Source organism: Thamnophis sirtalis, unplaced genomic scaffold (assembly GCF_051295495.1).
Source record: "Thamnophis sirtalis isolate CommonGarterSnake01/CBP01778 unplaced genomic scaffold, rThaSir2_p1.2 scaffold_11, whole genome shotgun sequence".
In the NCBI taxonomy this organism is placed as follows: Eukaryota; Metazoa; Chordata; class Lepidosauria; order Squamata; family Natricidae; genus Thamnophis; species Thamnophis sirtalis.
Genome location: NW_028261391.1, coordinates 51248830 through 51267606, shown reverse-complemented (window position 1 = coordinate 51267606; position 18777 = coordinate 51248830). Strand labels below are relative to the sequence as shown.

The window sequence follows — 18777 nt, the reverse complement described above, 5'->3', positions numbered from 1 at the left end:
AGTTTGCTGTTTAATCTGCTAGTTTTGCAAAAGGAGAAACTACACAGCCGTAAAAATTATTCCTGTTGCTCAATGCAGCTGTGCTGAGCTGCTTTCCTGGCACAATTTGGAAGATATTTGGTCACAGTAGATCAAATATGGATAAGAGAGCCAGTTTGCCTAGTAGTGGTTCAGGCACCAGACAAGAAATCAGGAGTTTCTAGTCCCATTTTAGGCATGAAAACCTGCTTGGATGAAATGAGGCCAGTCACTCTTTTTTCCCCTTCTTTCCTTCCTTCCTTCCTTCCTTCCTTCCTTCCTTCCTTCCTTCCTTCCTCCTTTCCTTCCTTCTTTCCTTCCTTCCTTCTTTCCTTTCCTCTTTCTTTCCTTTCCTTCCTTCTTTGCTTCCTTCCCTAAATTTCTTCCCCCGCTCTCTTTCTCTGTTGTGGGGAGTTTGAAGGAGCATTAGATCTGCTCACCGTCTTAAAAGTGGGATTTTTTTTTAAATGGCTTTTTTAAAAAGTGATTTCAGCCGGGATGCCAGTACTCGCTCCATCCGTCCTCCCATCCTTCTTCCAAAAAGTTGCTTTAAAAAGCCATCCACGCCCTCTTCTCCAGCATTCCTGATTCAGGGGCAGAGTCCGAGACAGGTGCCTGGGCGCGCCCTGTTCCCCCCTCAAGGCTTCGTGTTAAAGCCAAAAAGGACCTCCACAGAGATGGCTCCAGGAAGGCAGGGCAGGGACGGGATGCTGGAGAGCAGCTTTCGCCTAAAGCCTTGGGGGAGGGGGGTATTTGCAACCCCTCCCTATTTGGCGCCCCTTGTTGCTTGAAATGGGGTACTCCATTTGGGGGGGATGCAGGAGGTCCAATTAAGAGGCAGGCTCAGCCTCTGCTGAGATGGAGCAAGCAGAAGGAAAGGCAAGAGCGGGGGGGGGAGGATAGGTCCTATGGGAGATGGCGACCCCCCCGCCGGCCCTTAACTGGAAGGCGAGTCAGAAGCAGCCCCAGCTGCACCAGCAGCCACCACTTGGCGGACGCCTCCTTTCCGTCCTTGACAAAAAGGGGGGGAGAGAAACCCGGGTGGGGGATTCCACGCAGAGAGCGCACACTTCGGTGCTGCGCGATGACACGTGGGCTTGTCTGACCTAAGGAGATGGGCGAGGGGCATGGGAGGTGGGGTGGACTTTCCAAAGTGCTTCTTTGGTCGCCCCGCAGCGAGACTCGGGGGCAAGGGGGAATAAGCTTGCAGGCCGAAGGAGCTCTGCCTTTGCCTCAGGAGAGGGTCGGAGGGGCGTCCGGAGAGTCGGGACTTTTTTAAAACGCCGCGGGATGCAGGACAAATTGTTCGAAAGAGTGACTGTCCCGCCAAAAGCGGGACTTCTGGTCACTTTACACACTGCCAACAATGTGTGTTTTTACTCTTTGCTACTTTGAGAGAGCTTGCTATATAGCAACTAAAATCCTTTAGGAATAAATTAACTATATAAAGCAACTCTATATCGACATGAAAACAAAATGAAGCTCTTAGTAATTCTAGTGAAACTAAGCATTGTTTTGCATTCCTAAATCTGAATATAGGTGGAAAGAAAGCCACCCCCAACCCCCCAAGGCTTTTAAATTCTCAATACAATGTAGAATCCTTGATAAGTAGGAATGAAAAAACAAAGGAGAAAGGAGAAAAATATAAAATGGTCAAGGAGGAGGCAACCCCTTACTTTACTATAAATAATTGGCCATTCAAAGCTAGAGGGCATACACCTTAGAAAATAGGAATTTCTTTGGATTCTTTTCATTGCTTTTATATTCTCAGAATCGTATTTCCATTCTTGACATTTTTATCCAAGCAGATCTTTGTAATGTTTGAGTGATTTATTTATCTCAATTCCTGGTGACAGCCACCACTTAAGTCCAAGAGTAATGCAGCAGGCAGTAGCAATTGCTTCCCAAGTATAAATGGACAAAGGTGCTTTTTGAAGGCCATGCCGCTGATTTGGCAGTCTCTTTTCTTAGTGAACAAGAGAAGGCAGTCTATAGAGGAAGGTAGAGAACTCTTCCTCACTTTGGATTTAAAATTATTCCTATTGAAAAGTTCACAATTTTATGGGCATATTAGCTACAATGCCCCTGGCATATGCCTACAGTGCAACTGTGCAACCTCATCCTTTACTTTAATCTAAATCCTTTGAAATTTTTGAATCAACTGCCAGTAAGTATGCATATCAACAAATATGTTTTAGACTATGTTTTGTGTTTATTACCATTATTAACACAGTTCCAAGATTAACATTTCTGTTTTTATTTGTTCGCCTATTTTCATCAGCCTTAATGCAGTTTTTGTTGTCCTCTTTAAAAAAGTTTAAACTATGGCAAATTCTGCACCTGGTGGAAGCCATTTTGTGTTGCCAATTCCAACAATCTTTTGTGGCTCAAAGCTTCTTTCTTTCCAATTCTGTATTCATGTGGTGTGATTTCTATCCTGAATTAACTGCCAATAAAATTATGCATGCATGCACAAATACAACACACACACACACACACACACACACACACATGATTGCATTTTATTTTCTGAGGCATCACTGTACAATTTTTCATATCCAAATAGCATGTACAGATTTCCAGCTGAATGCTTTTGCAAACTTATACTTAAGGCAAACATTAATATCTTATATGAATAGAAATTGTCCCCTGAAGTAAGGTAAGGTCAGATTCAACCACATCCTGGATGAGTGGCTTTGCAGCAACATACATTTTAATCACCGACGGAACAGTACAAAATGCAAGAATGCTGATCCCAATAGCGGTGGAAAGAAGTCAGTGACTGAGAAACAGATGTTGCTACATTTCCGGATATTAGATTCCAAATCCTGAGTTCCAGTGATTGAGAACCAATCCCGTGTTGAATGAAAAACGAGTTTCTATTAAGAAGCAAGCAAGAAGGTGCAAAAAGCAGACGAAGGGGAAACGAAAATTGATCTTTATACATTTCAGCTATATTCTGCTTAGTTTTTAAAAGCGGGAGAGGGCGAGAGCGCGCACGCGCGTACACACACAAACAAACACTCTGAATGAATGAAGATACGACAGGCAGATAGACAAGTTGTTTGCTTTTCCTAATTTTCACTGATCTGCACTAAATGTAAATATAATTGAGAACGATGGCGAAGTACAGCTGAGTTATCAAGCACTTTAATTTCAGTCCCCGTGTTCCCCGGTACTTCTAGTACTCCGGAAAAGTGAATGAGGGGCCATCGCGTCCTAACTATACCGACGAGAAAATCCCTGGGAATCGAAGCGATTTGCGAGAGAGCGCCGGGAAAGAAGGCGGGGGGGAACAAGCGGATAGGCGATTTTGCGACTGCTACCCAAGCAAGCACCAGCCTTTACTAGCCAGGGTGCGTTGGCGGGAGGCGCGCCCTCTCCCTTGCTCGTTCTCTTTAAATCGGCTCCTCCCCCCGTGGTTGTGGCTTTCCCTTCCATCAAAAGCCCGATCAGCAACGCCAGTCTTTTGGTGGTGGTGGGGGGGCGGGAATCCGAAAGAGAAAAAAGAAAGAGAAAGAAAGAAAAAAAGAAAGAGCACCGTTTTCCCTTTTTCTATCTGCTTCAAATACGCCAGAGTCGGAAACTTCAGTGGAGTTATTGGCATCTTTTATTATAAAAATAATAATTCAAAACAATTAAAACATCTGCAGCGTCCCCCTTTCGATTTGCGCTCTGTTTTTGTTCATTTGCCCTTTTCCTCAAATCAGCGTTGCTTTTTTTGTTTTTTTGTTTTCCCCAACCGCTTTCCGGGAAATGGGAAAAGTTACTAGCTGGTACCCAGGGTGGCATTTCGCTTTGCTCGCCGCTCGGACCTGGCTTTTGATCCTTACTTTTGGCTTTATCGGAGCAGACATCACTTGCCGATCGTGCCGCTGGCAGGTGCAGCTACAGCCGCAGCCACCAGCCCGAGGATTATTAATGAACTTGAGGACGGCACGAGGAGGCGATGGGGCCGGAGAGATACCTGTGGATAAAAGAGGTGAGGAGCCCGCGAATCGCAGGCAAGAGGCGGCGGATGCCGGCAGTCCGATCTCGGCTGCTTCTGTCGGGGAGAAACGTGTCGGCATGGGATCAAAGGGTTGGATGGGACCGAGCAAAGTAACCGGCGATCTGCAAGAATTTTCCCCGATCCGACCCAGACACTCTCCTCCGGATGTTGGCAGGCCCACCCGCAAAAAGTTAGCCTCGGCTGCCGCTCTGTTTCCAGCGGGAAGCGGAGGGCGTCGAGGGGCCAGTTCGGAGGCCAGCCGGAGATCCGGATCGACGCTCCTGAGCCGGCGAAGAAAGAATAACCGGCACAATCGGACTAGGCGGTCGAGTCGGAAACCCAGAGGAGCTCCGGCTGAAAGAGACGCGCCGCTGGAGAGCAGGGCGCGGGCAGCGTCGGAGCAACTGCTGGCAAAAGCCACGCGCTTCCGACAGGAAGAACTCAAATTGACAAGCACGACCTTTGCTCTCACTGGAGATTCGGCGCATAACCAAGCCATGGTGCACTGGTCGGGCCACAACAGCAGTGTGAGTAGCCATAACAATTAAGCAACAGACCACAGTGCACAGGACAGGGAGATGGCGCTCTCCCAGCAAGCATTAAATCCTTCCCTGCTGTTTGCTTTCTAGCAAGATGTAGCCCGCTGCTTTCCCTTTCCTCTGTGTTGGAGATGATGATGATGATGATGATGATGATGATGATGATGATGATGATGATGATGATGAAGAATGCAACAGCAATTATTCATAACAGTAGTAGTAGTATTGGTTCCTTTTGGAAGAGTTTTTTCTCCCTCTTTTTTATTTTTATTTTTTACAATCTTATGTTAGTTGTATCTGAAGTGGTTTCTAAGGGTTTCCTTTTCCAATCAGAAAGTTTCCTGGCTCTGCTTGGTACTGCCTTGGATTGCAATGTACTTTTTTTTTAAATCTTTGGCTAGACTAAGGCTTTCTGAGATTATTGGGATAAAAGTGTGTGTGAGACCTAGTATGGAATAAGCAAAGCAAAAGTTTTTTAAAAAGCATTTCACATACCATTTAAGGATGAGCAATGGAAATGTGTAAAACATCCTGTTAGGAGTTGAAGCTGAGTAGTGTGTACTGATTGATACTCTTTTGTTCTTTCTATCCATTCCTGTTCAGAAGAGATTTATCTTTATTTCTGTCCATGAATAAGCCAATCTTTTCTTTTCCTTTTTACACTTCCAAACTTCAGGATATAAGCTGCTTTTAGAAAGTGTATATACACTTGTGTTCCTGGTGCTGGGACACTAGATCAGGAAGTGTTTCTCGTCTGTGTAGTGTCACCAGTTCATTATTTCCCTAGCTTTCATTTAAGAGAGAATATCACCTACAATAAAAGATCATTAAGGGTCAGCGGTGATTAGAGACTTATCTACTGTTATAATCTCCTTTAGGCTGCCCCTGATTCATTTCCCATTCCCTCAAATTCCTTAAAAGAACATAGGTTTCTGGGTCAAGGCTCAGTATCTGCCTTTAGCTGTCTCTCTGCATTTGGTTGGAAAAGTAGAGTTTTCTCTTACCTGTTGTTCTTGGGTTTATCCCTATTGTTCCAGTGAGATGTTTTCTCTGTTCTGTATGTCTGGTAATCTAACTCTTACCTTATAAGTATCTTTACAAAAAGTAATTCTAGCTTTCTAAGGTGTCCTGTGCTGCTGTAATGAAGCTCAATCCAAATGAATAGTTTAACTACTTGTTTAACATCAGTGTTTTGCAATTAGAATCTTGTTTTTTTGGAAGAACTTTTTAGGGAACACTAGGATAATGCAGACTGGAGCGCTCCATATAATAACATCAGAGTTAGCCTTCTAGAAGAAATTAAAGGGAGACAAATAAAAAAATACCAAACCCCCCAAAATTGAAGTAAAAGTTTAATCTTATTCAGGGATATATAATTTTTCACAGTCTTCTTTGCTCCTTTATTTCTATTGTCAGTTTGCTTATTGTAAAAATGGAGAAGTTAGCTATCTGACCATAAAGCAGGGGTGAAATTCAGCAGGTTCTGACAAGAGAACTGGTAGCGGAAATTTTGAGTAGTTCGGAGAACTGGCAAAAGCCACCTCTGACTGGCCACAGAATGGGATGGGAATGGAGAATTTGCAGTATCCTCCCCCTGCCATACCCACCAAGCCACACCCACAGAACAGGTAGTAAAAAAAATTGAATTTCACCACTGCCATAAATCCCTTTTTGTATGAAAGTAATGTTAAAAAATATTAATTTTACTGCAATTATTTAGTATTCATATGGATGTCATCAGCACTTTTAGAGGAGTTAGATTTCATTGACTAAACTGTAATCTCATAAGCTATTCAAAAACTTTTTAAATCAAACCATACAAGCAAAAATCCTGCTTTGCTTGTAGGTTTATAGGACCTTTCCCCTTCTTACTCATTTTGGCTATCAAATGTCTGAAACAAATCCATTAAAATCAATCCACCTTGAACTGCAGACTTCTAAAGCTTATAGATCAAGTTTGTCATTGCTTAAACAAGAAATGTCTTCGTATCTTGCAACTTAAAAGTAGAATAAATTCTTGAAGAACAGAAGATTTTGTGTGCACTTTACATTAAAACAAGCTATAATTCTGATCATTAGGGTTATAATTTTCCAAATTTCTTATTTCTCTTCATTGCTCATTTCCAGAGGGTGGGGGTGTAGGGAAGTTCTTCAATTAATTTGACTGTGTCCTTTAATGCATGAAGTGTTTAGAGGTATTCCTACATAGAAGATATCAGTCTTTCCTTTTCTAGTTGTATATTTGTTCACTAGATATTCAGTGTTGTGTGAATAATGTAGAATGGAGGGTTTCAGCTATTCCTTAAATGGTTTCTCAGTGAATAAAATGAAAACAGTGCTGAGTCATTCTGTTTGGCTGAAGAAAAGCCTTTTGGAATATCTATTACAATCTTAAATGATCTTGTTTCTGAAGTTAAAGTGACATGTTGCCTACAATCTCTCAAGATTTTAAAATAAAATTCATTGTTGTCCAGTTGCATCTAGGCAATCGGGACAATGTAAAAGGTTTAATTTATGCAACAAAACTAAAGCTGAGTTTTGCATCAATTGTTGAGCAGTTGTTTTGTGTCTACAACCATAAATTACATACCGTATTTTCACGACCATAAGCCGCACTAAAAATCCTAAATTTTGATCCAAAATCGGCAGTGCGGCTTATAACCCGGTGCGCTTTATATGTGGAAAAAGATCTCCCAGCTGCTTTGCTCCTCGCGACTGCAATAGATGTCCAGAGGCGGCTTTTGGGGCTGGTGGGGATTGGATTTCCGGCTCGGTGGCCCCTGTCGCTTCTGGACGTTGTGGGGAGCCGAGGAGAGTGTGGGGGGGAGCGCGCGGCGGTTCTTGGCGCTCTGGGAGGCGGGAGAGGCGCGCGGTTTGGTTTCTCCTCCCTGGGCGCCGATCCCCGTGTTTTTCGCATCGGGGCATGCTCTTGCAGCACGCCCCGATGCGAAAAACACAGAGATCGGGCGACGTCCAGGGAGGAGAAATCAAACCGCGCGCCTCTCCCGCCTCCCAGAGCGCCAAGAACCGCCGCGCGCTCCCCCCCACACTCTCCTCGGCTCCCCACAACGTCCAGAAGCGACAGGGGCCACCGAGCCGGAAATCCAATCCCCACCAGCCCCAAAAGCCGCTTCTGGACATCTGTGGCTCCCGGCGCTCCAGGAAGCACCGAAAGCAGCTGGGAGAGGCGCGCGGCTTGGTTTCTCCTCCCTGGACGCTGCAGCAGCAGCCCCAAACTCACCGATCCCAGTGCCTTTCGCATCGGGGCGCGCTGCAAGAGCATGCCCCGATGCGAAAAACACAGAGATCGGTGAGCCCGGGGCCGCCGCTGCGACGTCCAGGGAGGAGAAACCAAGCCGCGCGCCCCTCCCAGCCGCCCTCGGTGCCCCCCGGAGCGCCAAGAACCCTCGTGCCGCTCCTCGCGATGTCCAGAAGCGTCGGGAAATGTGCGGCTTATAACCCGGTGCGCTTTATATGTGGAAAAAGTTAAAAAAATTAACGTTAATTGATACTGCGGCTTTTAATCCGGTGCGGCTTTTGGTCGTGAAAATACGGTACTTGGTTTGACAGTAGCAGACGTCATAGTGACACCAGCAGTGATGCAGTCTGGAATTATTTCCCTTCTTCACATCTGCATTTTTTTATATCTTACCATGTCAGTCCACATTCAAATCCCATTTACTGGTTGTCCATCCACAGAATAATTGTTGCTTACTTCAACATTTATCCTTTTTTAAATGCAAATAAAATGGAATTGCCATTCTCATTATCCAGGCATTTTAAGATACTTGGGTGCATTGAACAAAGTGCATCTGGAAGATATTTTATATTAAAATCAGGATTTGTTTTGATATGTGATTTTACGTGATCCATATGAAAAATTAGGTTGGATTTGATTAAATTTTTGTCTTGCCCAGTTTTGGATTCTCATAATAGCGAACTAGTGCCTATTAGAAATCAACAAGACCTAAATACAGTTGCATTACTCCACTTATGTTTCTCAGCAATTGATATTCAGAAGAATAGTTCTTCAATTACAAGACATCATATATAGCTGTCACGACTAGTTGTTTTGATTGTTTTATCCATCATAATTTTTTCTAAGCTATTTAGTTGTATGGCCATCACTATATATTGGTAGTGAAATTGAGAGGCTAATGGTGAACTTAATAAATTTGTATTATCACTGATTAACCACAGCTGTTTATACGACAAATTGGATTAAAGAGGAGATATTTTAATGAAATAATGAGACTCACAGTAGTTAGCTTTGGAAATTTGTCCTTAGTAGAGAAACAAGCATTTAGATTTATTGATTGACAAGTAGTAGAACTGACTCTAAGTTTTAAAATAAATATTTGATTGAGCAAAGGAACCAGAGGAATGAAGGTGTTTAGGAAACCAAGTTTTTCTTTCAAAATTGGTAAATTAAATTTAACTAATCTGTAATTTTTTGTAGTGATATTAGGCAGATTCATGAATATGTGTATGTTTAAGAAGGATTTTAAAAGCTTGTGTGATAATATCTATGAATGGATCTTTTTTGGCTATTCTCAAGAATGTTGCATAAATAGTAAATATTAAAAGCACTAGCTATTTTCACTGTCTCCAGAAAGTCTGCTTTTGGAGAAACTTATATTTAGAATAGAATAGAATTCTTTATTGGCCAAGTGTGAATGGACACACAAGGAATTTGTCTCCAGTGCATAAGCTCTCGATGTGGTAAACTAGTGGTAAAGCCCATTTTAGCTATGAAACTTTGCAAATATCACCCCACTCAAACTAGCCTCTCTCACATGGAGGAAAGCATGTGTGTGAAATCCTTGGAAGGAAAGTGAAGCCACAAGTGTAATAAAGCTGTATTGATCAGGTCTCCGATTTAAAACAAGGATCTGATTTTTTAACTTGTGTATAATAGTTCAGAATAGAAATAAAAGATATGCAAGACTAGATCTTCAATTTTTAGCTGCAGTGCAGCCATTAAAGGCTCACAACTATCAGAAAAATGGTAGTAATTATTGAAAGTTAAAAGAAGGATATGAGTATTGTTATTGAATTTGCTTTTCTGTTGGATATTCCTTTGCAATTAAATGTTGACATCCAACATAACATTACAAAGTAGTAACTATTGTTTAATATTTTTCATCAGCAGAAGAGCTATACTTTAGAAACTGTTTCTTTATACTTTTCAGATTCAAGCATAGCTTTCAAACTTGTTTGGAATTTTACATGTCCTACATTTATATTTAAGTTGTCCAAATCTCTGATTAACAAACAAAAGTAGAATGAGACACTTTTGTATCATGACAAGGCCCAAACAATGTATTTCCAAAATGATCAAGGTATTATTATACCCCTGCCCAGGCTTCCCTATGTTCTCCTTAGACAAACACAGCCAGTACATTTATTGCCTCTTTTGTCACTTCCTCATTTCTGTTGTTCATGTTGTTGACAACCATGTGTTTCAAGGGAAATCCTCTGTCCTTTGGTGTCTAGCAACAAAGGTTTTCAAGCGATGTCAATCTTTTGACTTAGACCAGGTTATGAAATGAAGTGCTTTTGTTGCGCCCACATTTCACAAATGTGTGAAATTGTCCCGGCTTCTGGCATTTACTTTAGTTGTAGAGTGGTCAAAAGGTTTGAGTAAATGTTTTTTTTTTCTTCTTCATTTTGTTATGCAGTCTTCAATAAAATCCCAAGAGAAGATGTTGTGCTAGAATACCTGTTTGGAGGTCTTTTCAGTTTAGGAAGCCTGGGCAATTAGGGAAGCTGCAAAATGATGGAGAGATGTGTTAACATCAACAACCTTCTCTACCTTTAAGTAATAATGTGAACTCAAAATGCCAGCCAAAGGAAATTCTAAAAATATTCTAAAGTATTTTGAGAATAAGCAATTAAAATCAAAGCCTGTTTTGCAAAAGAACATTTGGAAGCCGGATAATGAAATTTTAGCACTGTACTTCTCTTCTGCAATGGCTGATAAGAACAGCAATGCTAAATATTTTTTCATTGAGGTTGACTCCTGGTGACTATATGGACTGTGAAATCATTCCATGGGAGAATCTGACATGACCAGATAACCTTTTAAAAACTATGAAGCAGGTGCATTGAGTCTGTGAGCAATTACTCTGCCGCTTTGAGGAGTCACCCAGATGGGCTTAAAAAAAGAAATTGCCAGCAAAACACCTCACTGAAGAATTTGCAGAGTTCTGATGAAGAAAAAATGATGGAAGATAGCTTGAAACTTGAGGTGCACTCTCTGGGCTCCTCATTGTTGCATGGACATGTCCCACTAATCATTTGTGTGACATGCTGTCATGATGTTACTTTCATTTCAACCTTATCATAGTTGTCTTTCCAGTTTTAAAAATCTGTTTTCTATCTTTCATTGACACAATTTTTGTGGTGGATTCATGCTGAATCAATGACAGAGCAATCTGGTTGCTGACACAGTCAGGGATAGGATCTAGGATAAGTACTTCATATTACTATGAATTCCTCTTATTCCATGGGGCTTGCCCTTCAATTTAGCTTGGATTTCAAGAGAGACTGGACACCTGGTTTATATAGAGGCATCTGCCCAGACAATGCCTGATAATTTCCGAAGCATGTGCCAGATCCTGTGTGGACTTATAAACAGGGCTATATTCTGTGTGACGCTGGTTCTGACACTGTCTCGGATATGCTACAGGTTTTCAGTCATCCAAGATAGGACTTCACATTACAATAATTTTATTAGTTTATTATTATGGTGGGAAATGATGACACAATTTTGCCTATTTTTCTACAGCTTCATGACTGCCCATAGGTTACTTTTAGGTCCTGCCAGTCATAGGGATAGAACAGGACTCCCTGCTAGCAATGCCATTATCTTGCAGCATTAGTTGAAGATGGAACAGACCTGCTACCAATCATTCTCTCCCATTTTACTGCACAACTTTCCTTTGTGCCTGCAACCATTCTTTGTGAAGATAACTAGACAGACACATCACAGGCACTAAACACTTCCATGTCTGTAACTTATTACTCAGGTAATTTGATACATGACTAAATCTAATGTTTCAGTCACCTGCCTACACTCATCCTCATCCTACCCATATTTGAGAATGATTGATGGTTGTTCTCCTGCTGATAGATAATTCTTTGTGAAAAGAAATAAAGCCAGGGAAAGCCACCAATCACTTTCCTTAAATCGTTGCACCTTAAAATAGTAAGGATTGCATTAATCACCAGTCTCATTAGTGAACAATCATGGCAGTAGTTTTATTGTAGTTTGCTTTTTGGCCAGCTCTTATACTAGCCATATGGCTTGCCCTTAGACTGTGGTAAAATACAGATAAAGTATGGAACATTATGTTATTTGATAGTAAGTGTTCTGCTAGGTCAGTGCAGAGTGGCAGAAAGTTGTAATTGACAAGATTTTATGGGAACCCTCCAAATTCTGCTTCATTACCTTGTAGATAAAAGTGGCAACTTTTTCTGGATCTAAATTTAGGGCCTAGGAACATTCAAGTTCCTTTCTTTTTGTGATGTAAATTTGTAAATTTCTCTTTTTAAGACATCTGCGTGGAGTATGGTTTGGCAACATTAAGGATGAATAATCATAACTGTTTATTTCCATATCACTGGGGTCTTTTTTATATACTTCATTTGTATTGGGTTTATTATTACAATTTACCAAGAGAAACTGAAAATTCAAAGGAAGGGGAAGCTGGAGCATTGCTTTATCCCATCATAATAAATTTCAAATCTAATCCCATAATTAAACTTTATTATTTTGTAATTAAATTTACATTGATTGATGCAGTGTGTTTGAGACCTTTTTTTTGTTTTAAGTGAGAAGCTATAATCATGTTCCAGAACTCACGTGTTGTGCAATTATCATTGTTTAGAGGACAGTCTAAATTTGATTATATATGTCTCAGGCTTAATTTAAAAAAAAAACAACCACCCCATAATTTTCTTCCTCATACTAGACTAATAGAATTACATGAAAATGAATGAAATATTATATTACATGCTTGAAATAAAGTATTATTATTAAAATTAAGCTTTAAGGCTGTAGGAACAAATTACTCAGCTACTCAGCTAAGTAAATAGCCTCTCAAAATAGTTACTGAACACTGAGGTGGTAAAGTAAAAGGCAAGTCTTCATACATAGCAATAGAAAGTCATTAACAAAGGATGGAACCATAGCAACCACAGAATTGGACAACTCCAGCCATAGGCCTCTCTTGACAAACAGTTTCACATATCATTTCCTGCTTAGAGCCTATGTAACTTTCTAACATTTTATTAAAAATGAATTAGTGAAAACATGTGTGCTTCTTCCTTCCAAGAAGATTGATCATATGTAAAAGCCAAATACATGTACATATTATAAATATTCATATGCATTGGCCAATGTATGGCATAAATTAAGTCACGCTGCAGAAAAATAAAGTTACACCTTTAGAAAAACCTATAGTTAAATATCTGGCTAACCATGTAAAGAAATCAGATTCAGGAGAAAATATTTTTATTGTAAGTTGATTTGTTAGAGAAATAATTGAAATAATATTCCATGCTTTTGTTGTTGCAAAGACAAAGTTATTGCTAAAGCCAGTCAGTAATAATGCAACATTTTTGTTTAAATATATTGTTGAATTTTTTAGTGTTTGTTGGTTAACTTCTGATAAGCATGATAGGCAATTTTAGTTTGGAGTATTTCTCCTTTATACTGTATAAACAGTTATAGCAGAAGCCAAACAACTCCAAACTGACTATTTTAAAATAATTTTGCATTTGAGATGGAGAAAAATATCAGATTAGTGTGGGTTTCTGTGTGTACTTATATTTTAAAATACAATTGTTTAAAAATACATGATACATATGTAAAGTACAAGAAGCATCACTAGGTCCAAGGTAATGCCATTTAAAATCTATCTTGCCCGTTTTTACGATTTGAAGCATCGTCGTCTCTTGTTCCATTTCTTCTACAAATCTCTCATATATTTGGCTGATAGTAAACCAAACTTTAGAGTCAGAAAACTTTCAATAGAGATAAACCAACACAAATTGCAACTAGACCTTGAAATAGAAAATTGTTTTTCTGACAGAGAGGCTTTTCATGCGTCAGAACTATATCAAATGGCAGCTATAATTGTTTTGTCTTTGTGATAATCCATCTCCAGATACATCTCTATTGTATTGTCCACCTTCTAAACATGTAATTTCCTTCACTAAGGTGCCCTACGAATATATCTTCATCACTACAAAGAATAACTTTGTAGTGATGAAAAGGAATTAAGGAAAGATGATTGATACATTTTGAAAGAATTGGCTTGATGTGCTATCAGATGATTAAACCGAATGCAGTTCCTATAGTGAGCGGCTATTTAGCAAGAGAACTTATTTGTCATTGAGATGATATTTAATATAAAATTATATAATATTCATTTTATATTAACCATATTAATGAGGATTAATTTATCATACTCATATAAACCAACTAATATCCTTGACATTATGTAGTATGAGAAATTATGAATAATTCTTAAATGTAGCTCCAAATTACGTTTATTACTAACCCAAAATTGATTTCAGAATTGTCACATTCTGAGCATGCTCACCAAAGTTGTGTAATGGCCGGAGATAGTCGACAGCTGATTGGCTTACCATCTGACAGCCCCGAGTATAAAAAGGGAGCTGTCAGATGAGAAGCTGTGCTGTTCCTGTCTCAAGCCGGTTCCATTTGTTAGCATGTTACGTTCAGGGAATAAACTTGTTAGCCTTTTATTCCTGCTGCCGCCTCAGGTACTTCGGCCATAACCCACTGTCCTAGTACACATTACTGGTGATGAGGATGAGATCGCCGAACTGAGGTCAGGAGAGAACTGGTCACTGCGAGCTGAAGTCACAATTGTGGAACCGAGCTCTGTCACTCGCGACGAGATGTTGCTGCTGATTTCTGACAGGAATGGCCACCCTAGCGTTCGTGCCGTTCAGCCAGGGCTCCGAGACTTGGAAGTCATATATAGCCCGGTTCGAATGTTTCCTAGTCGCGCACGACTTCACTGACTTAACTGATGAAAGAAAATGTGCGGTTTTCCTGTCAGTTTGTGGGTCTGGCGTTTTCCACACAGCAAAGGCTCTCACAGCCCCAGACCCCATCAAAGTGGTTCCATGGCAGGTGCTGATGGCAAAACTCAAGAGCCATTACGCTCCATCACCATCCAAAATAGCCCACCGGCACTCATTTCACTGCAGAAACCAAGAAGAGGGCAAGACTATCAATAATTATGTGGCCGTGCTAAGAACGGCTGCCCTCCATTGTGAAGTTAGAGACCTTGATAACGCCTTACTCGATTGGCTGGTTTGTGGCATCCCTGACTTGAGGTTACAGAGGCGTCTCATAGCGAAGGCAGATCTGTCATTCCAGTCCGCATTAGATGAGGCCCGAGCAACAGAACTAGCCTCGACCTCCTTAGCTGCCATTAAGCAGCACCAACCCTCCCCTATTACTGACCCCCTGGGAACGTCCTGCACAGCTGCAGTTCACCAAGGGGAAGTAATCGAAGATACAAAGTCTGAAGGGGAGGAGGAGGACATAAACCACCTTAATGAGGCGAACAAAAAGAGCTATGTGAGAGGCAAGGGCAACCCTAAATCTACATGTATCGGTTGCGGAGACAACCACGAAAGAGCTGAATGCAGATTTAGACAAGCCCTCTGCCAGCGCTGCGGCAGAAGAGGGCACATTGCCAGAGTGTGCTGGGCCTCCCAGCTGATGAATGCCCCAGGGTTCCAGACTGCCAAGAGTCGAAGTCCCCGTTGGGTGCCGGAGGGACCTAAGAAACCAAGGGTTGAGTGTCACGCAATCCTTCGCAATACCCCGAGAGATGAATCAATCAACTGGCAATTGTGCCACAGCATCAAGAAGAAGATCCAACTGACGGTGCACATCGAATGGGCTCCGTGTCAAATGGAGCTCGATACCGGCTCTGCCACCTCCATTGTGTCCTGGAGCACCATAAAAAGACTAATTCTGAAGCTCGCGAAGCACCGCCTGAACAGCTGCAATCTGACTCTTAGAGACTATCAGGGAAACCTGATCCCTGTGATTGGCACTAGCAAAGTTAATGTCCAATTTAAAGGGTTTGAGGACAGGCTACCACTTATCGTTGTTGAGGCAGTGCTACCCAGTCTCCTTGGGCTGGACTGGTTTGATGCCCTCGGCCTTCAAATCAGTGGCATACACAGTGTTCAGCAATCTGACCTAGACTGTTTAGTTAAAGAGTTTCCTGCTGTGTTTGACAGTCAGTTGGGTCAGTACAAGGGCACGCCTGTAGCCTTCAACCTCAATTCATCAGTGCCTCCCATCCGTAAGAAGCTGCAACGAGTGCCAATTGCCCTCAAACCTAAAGTGGACACAGAGCTGGACAAGCTCATCTCGCAAGGGGTCCTTGAGCCAGTGGACCATGCGAGATGGGAGACTCATATCGTCACGCCAATCAAGCCTGATGGCAGCATCCGGATCTGCGCTGACTACCGTTGCTCCATCAACCGCGTGCTGCCATCCAATGCCTACCCTGTGCCGGTGGTCCAGCATCTGCTTCACACCTTGGGTGAAGGCTCCATTTTCACGAAGCTGGACCTTGTCCAGGCGTACCAGCAGCTGCTGGTCAACGCCACCGCCACAGAAGCCCAAACAATCAACACACCGGGGCGCCTTTAAATGCCGCCGGTTACAGTTCGGGGTCAGCATTGCCCCAGGCTTGTTCCAGAGCTTGATGGAGCGGTTGCTCCATGGACTCAGTGGTGTCGTCCCGTACTTTGACAATGTCCTAATTTCAGCCTCCTGCCATGCCGAACGTATGTTCAGACTGCGCGCAGTGTTAACTAAATTCCAACAAATGGGACTGAAAGTCAAGTGGGAAAAATGCCAGATCGCTGTAGACCGGGTTGAATTCTAGGGTTCCTTGTGGATGCAAAGGGCATCCATCTCACTGCATCCAAAACCAAAGCTATTTTGGAGGCTTCTACTCTGGCCACGAGAGCTGAACTCCAAGCCTTCCTTGGACTGCTTAATTTCTATGCCATGTTCCTGCCCCACAAGGCCTCGGTGGCTGAACCACTCCACCACCTGTTGGACCTGAAAACTCCTTGGGTCTGGGGCCGCAGAGAAGCCGCCGCTTTCGCGGCGGTAAAACAGCTGCTGGTGTCAAATGCTGTGCTTGCCCAATATAATGAACACTTGCCCCTGCTGCTGGCCTCTGATGCTTCCCAGTATGGAGTCGGTGCGGTCCTGTGCCACCAGTTACCAAATGGCACAGAGGTCCCGGTGGCATTTTTCTCCAGAACCCTCTCCGCGGCCAAACGAAACTACGCGCAAATTGACAAGGAAGCCCTTGCCATTGTGGCCGGGGTCCGGCGGTTCCATCACTATCTCTACGGCTGCCAGTTCCAGATTGTCACCGATCACAAACCACTCCTCGGGCTGTTTGCTGGGGACAGGCAAGCTCCACAGGTGATGTCCCCTTGTATAACCCGGTGGTCTTTGTTCCTTGCCACTTATGACTATGTCCTTCTCCACCGGCTGGGTAAGCAGATTGCCCACGCTGACGCCCTCAGTAGATGCCCCCTGCCCGACGCACTGGAAGACCCTGTGCCAGGTTCTTCTGTGCTGTTGGTGGAAGACCTTGGCCTGCCAGTCACGGCTGCTGACATCACCCGGCTGTCCGCAAAGGACCAGGTAATCTCCTGGGTTTTAGATTGGGTGAAGAGAGTGTGGCCTAAGGAGGGCGTAGGGCCAGATTTCATTCCATACAAGACTCGCCTGCCGGAGCTCTCTGTACAGAATGGCTGTCTGTTATCGGGCCATAGGGTCATTGTCCCACCCCCTGTTACAGGCCGCAGTCCTTTAGAAGCTGCACTGCGCCCATCCCGGTATTGTATGAATGAAGGCATTAGGCCATAGTTACCTATGGTGGCCTAAGCTAGATCAGGACATCACCAACCATGTCTCACGGTGCCCCCAATTTCAGCGCTCGCAGGCAGCTCCGCCTAGAGCGGAGCTGCGGGAATGGGAACAGCCTAGCTCACCATGTTCCCGTTTGCATATTGATTTTGCGGGCCCCATCCAAGGTCAGGTCTTCCTCATTGTGGTAGATGCATTTTCCAAATGGTTGGAAGTTGTTAGGATGCCATCTACCACTGCAGACGCACTGATAGGGGCCCTCAGGAGGTTATTCGCCACTCATGGGATCCCGGACGTGCTGGTGTCCGATAACGGACCACAGCTGATGTCCGCCAAGTTCAAAGGGTTCCTAGCCTCTCTGGAGGTTCGGCATGCGTTAATTTCTCCTTTCCACCCAGCTAGCAATGGTATGGGAGAGCGCATGGTTCGCTCCTCCAAGGAGGCCCTCACCAAGATGGGCCCAGCGAGTTGGCAGAAACGCCTCAATGTTTTCTTGCTGGCCCATCATACTACGCCTTGCCCAACCACTAACGTGAGCCTCGCAGAGCTATTGATGGGCCACCGTCTTCGGACCGCCCTTGATAGGCTGCACCCTAATTACTCAACCGTCAAACCTTTAGGCTCCACTGGGGGGACCCGGTCTTTCACCCAGGGGGAAGCAGTATATGCTAGAAATTATGTAGGCCATCCTTTGTGGCTGTTGGGCATTGTGACTGACCAGACCCGGCCCTGTTCTTAAAGGGTGAAGCTGGACGATGGCCAAGTGTGGCGGCGCCACTGCGACCACTAGCGGGCCAGACGGAACCCAGCGGAGCAGCCTGCCCAGCCCCAGAGGGAGAACGGCACCGCGCCCAGACACGCAGCCCCTGTGAATGATCACGCAGCCGGCCCAGAAGTGCAAAACGATGACTTATCGGGGGAGCCGGTCCATCCCTGGTTGCCTCTGTGTGCCGCGCTGCCACCATCCAGAGAGTCCGACTCCTCAGGAAGTTGTCCGTCCACCCCAGATGTCAAAAGAGGGCCACGCTGTTCAGCCGGGTTCGGCGGCGCCCGGCCTACTTGCAAGACTACGCCTGCGCGAACGTGGTGGGAAGGAGTGTCATGTTCTGAGCATGCTCACCAAAGTTGTGTAATGGCGGGAGATAATCGACAGCTGATTGGCTTACCATCTGACAGCCCCGAGTATAAAAAGGGAGCTGTCAGATGAGAAGCTGTGCTGTTCCTGTCTCAAGCCGGTTCCATTTGTTAGCGTGTTACGTTCAGGAATAAAC

The 18777-nt window shown here is 43.6% G+C and overlaps 1 protein-coding gene across 1 annotated transcript in view; it reads left to right on the top strand.

Moving 5' to 3' along the window:
- Nucleotides 1–3774: 3774 nt before the first annotated feature.
- Nucleotides 3775–18777, top strand: part of LOC148043642 (VPS10 domain-containing receptor SorCS1-like) — a 596751-nt gene continuing 581748 nt past the window's right edge. Inside the window, exon 1 of the mRNA XM_087726087.1 lies at nucleotides 3775–4536. Coding sequence (XP_087582213.1) covers nucleotides 3775–4536 — 762 coding nt within the window. The remainder of the gene's footprint in view (nucleotides 4537–18777) is intronic.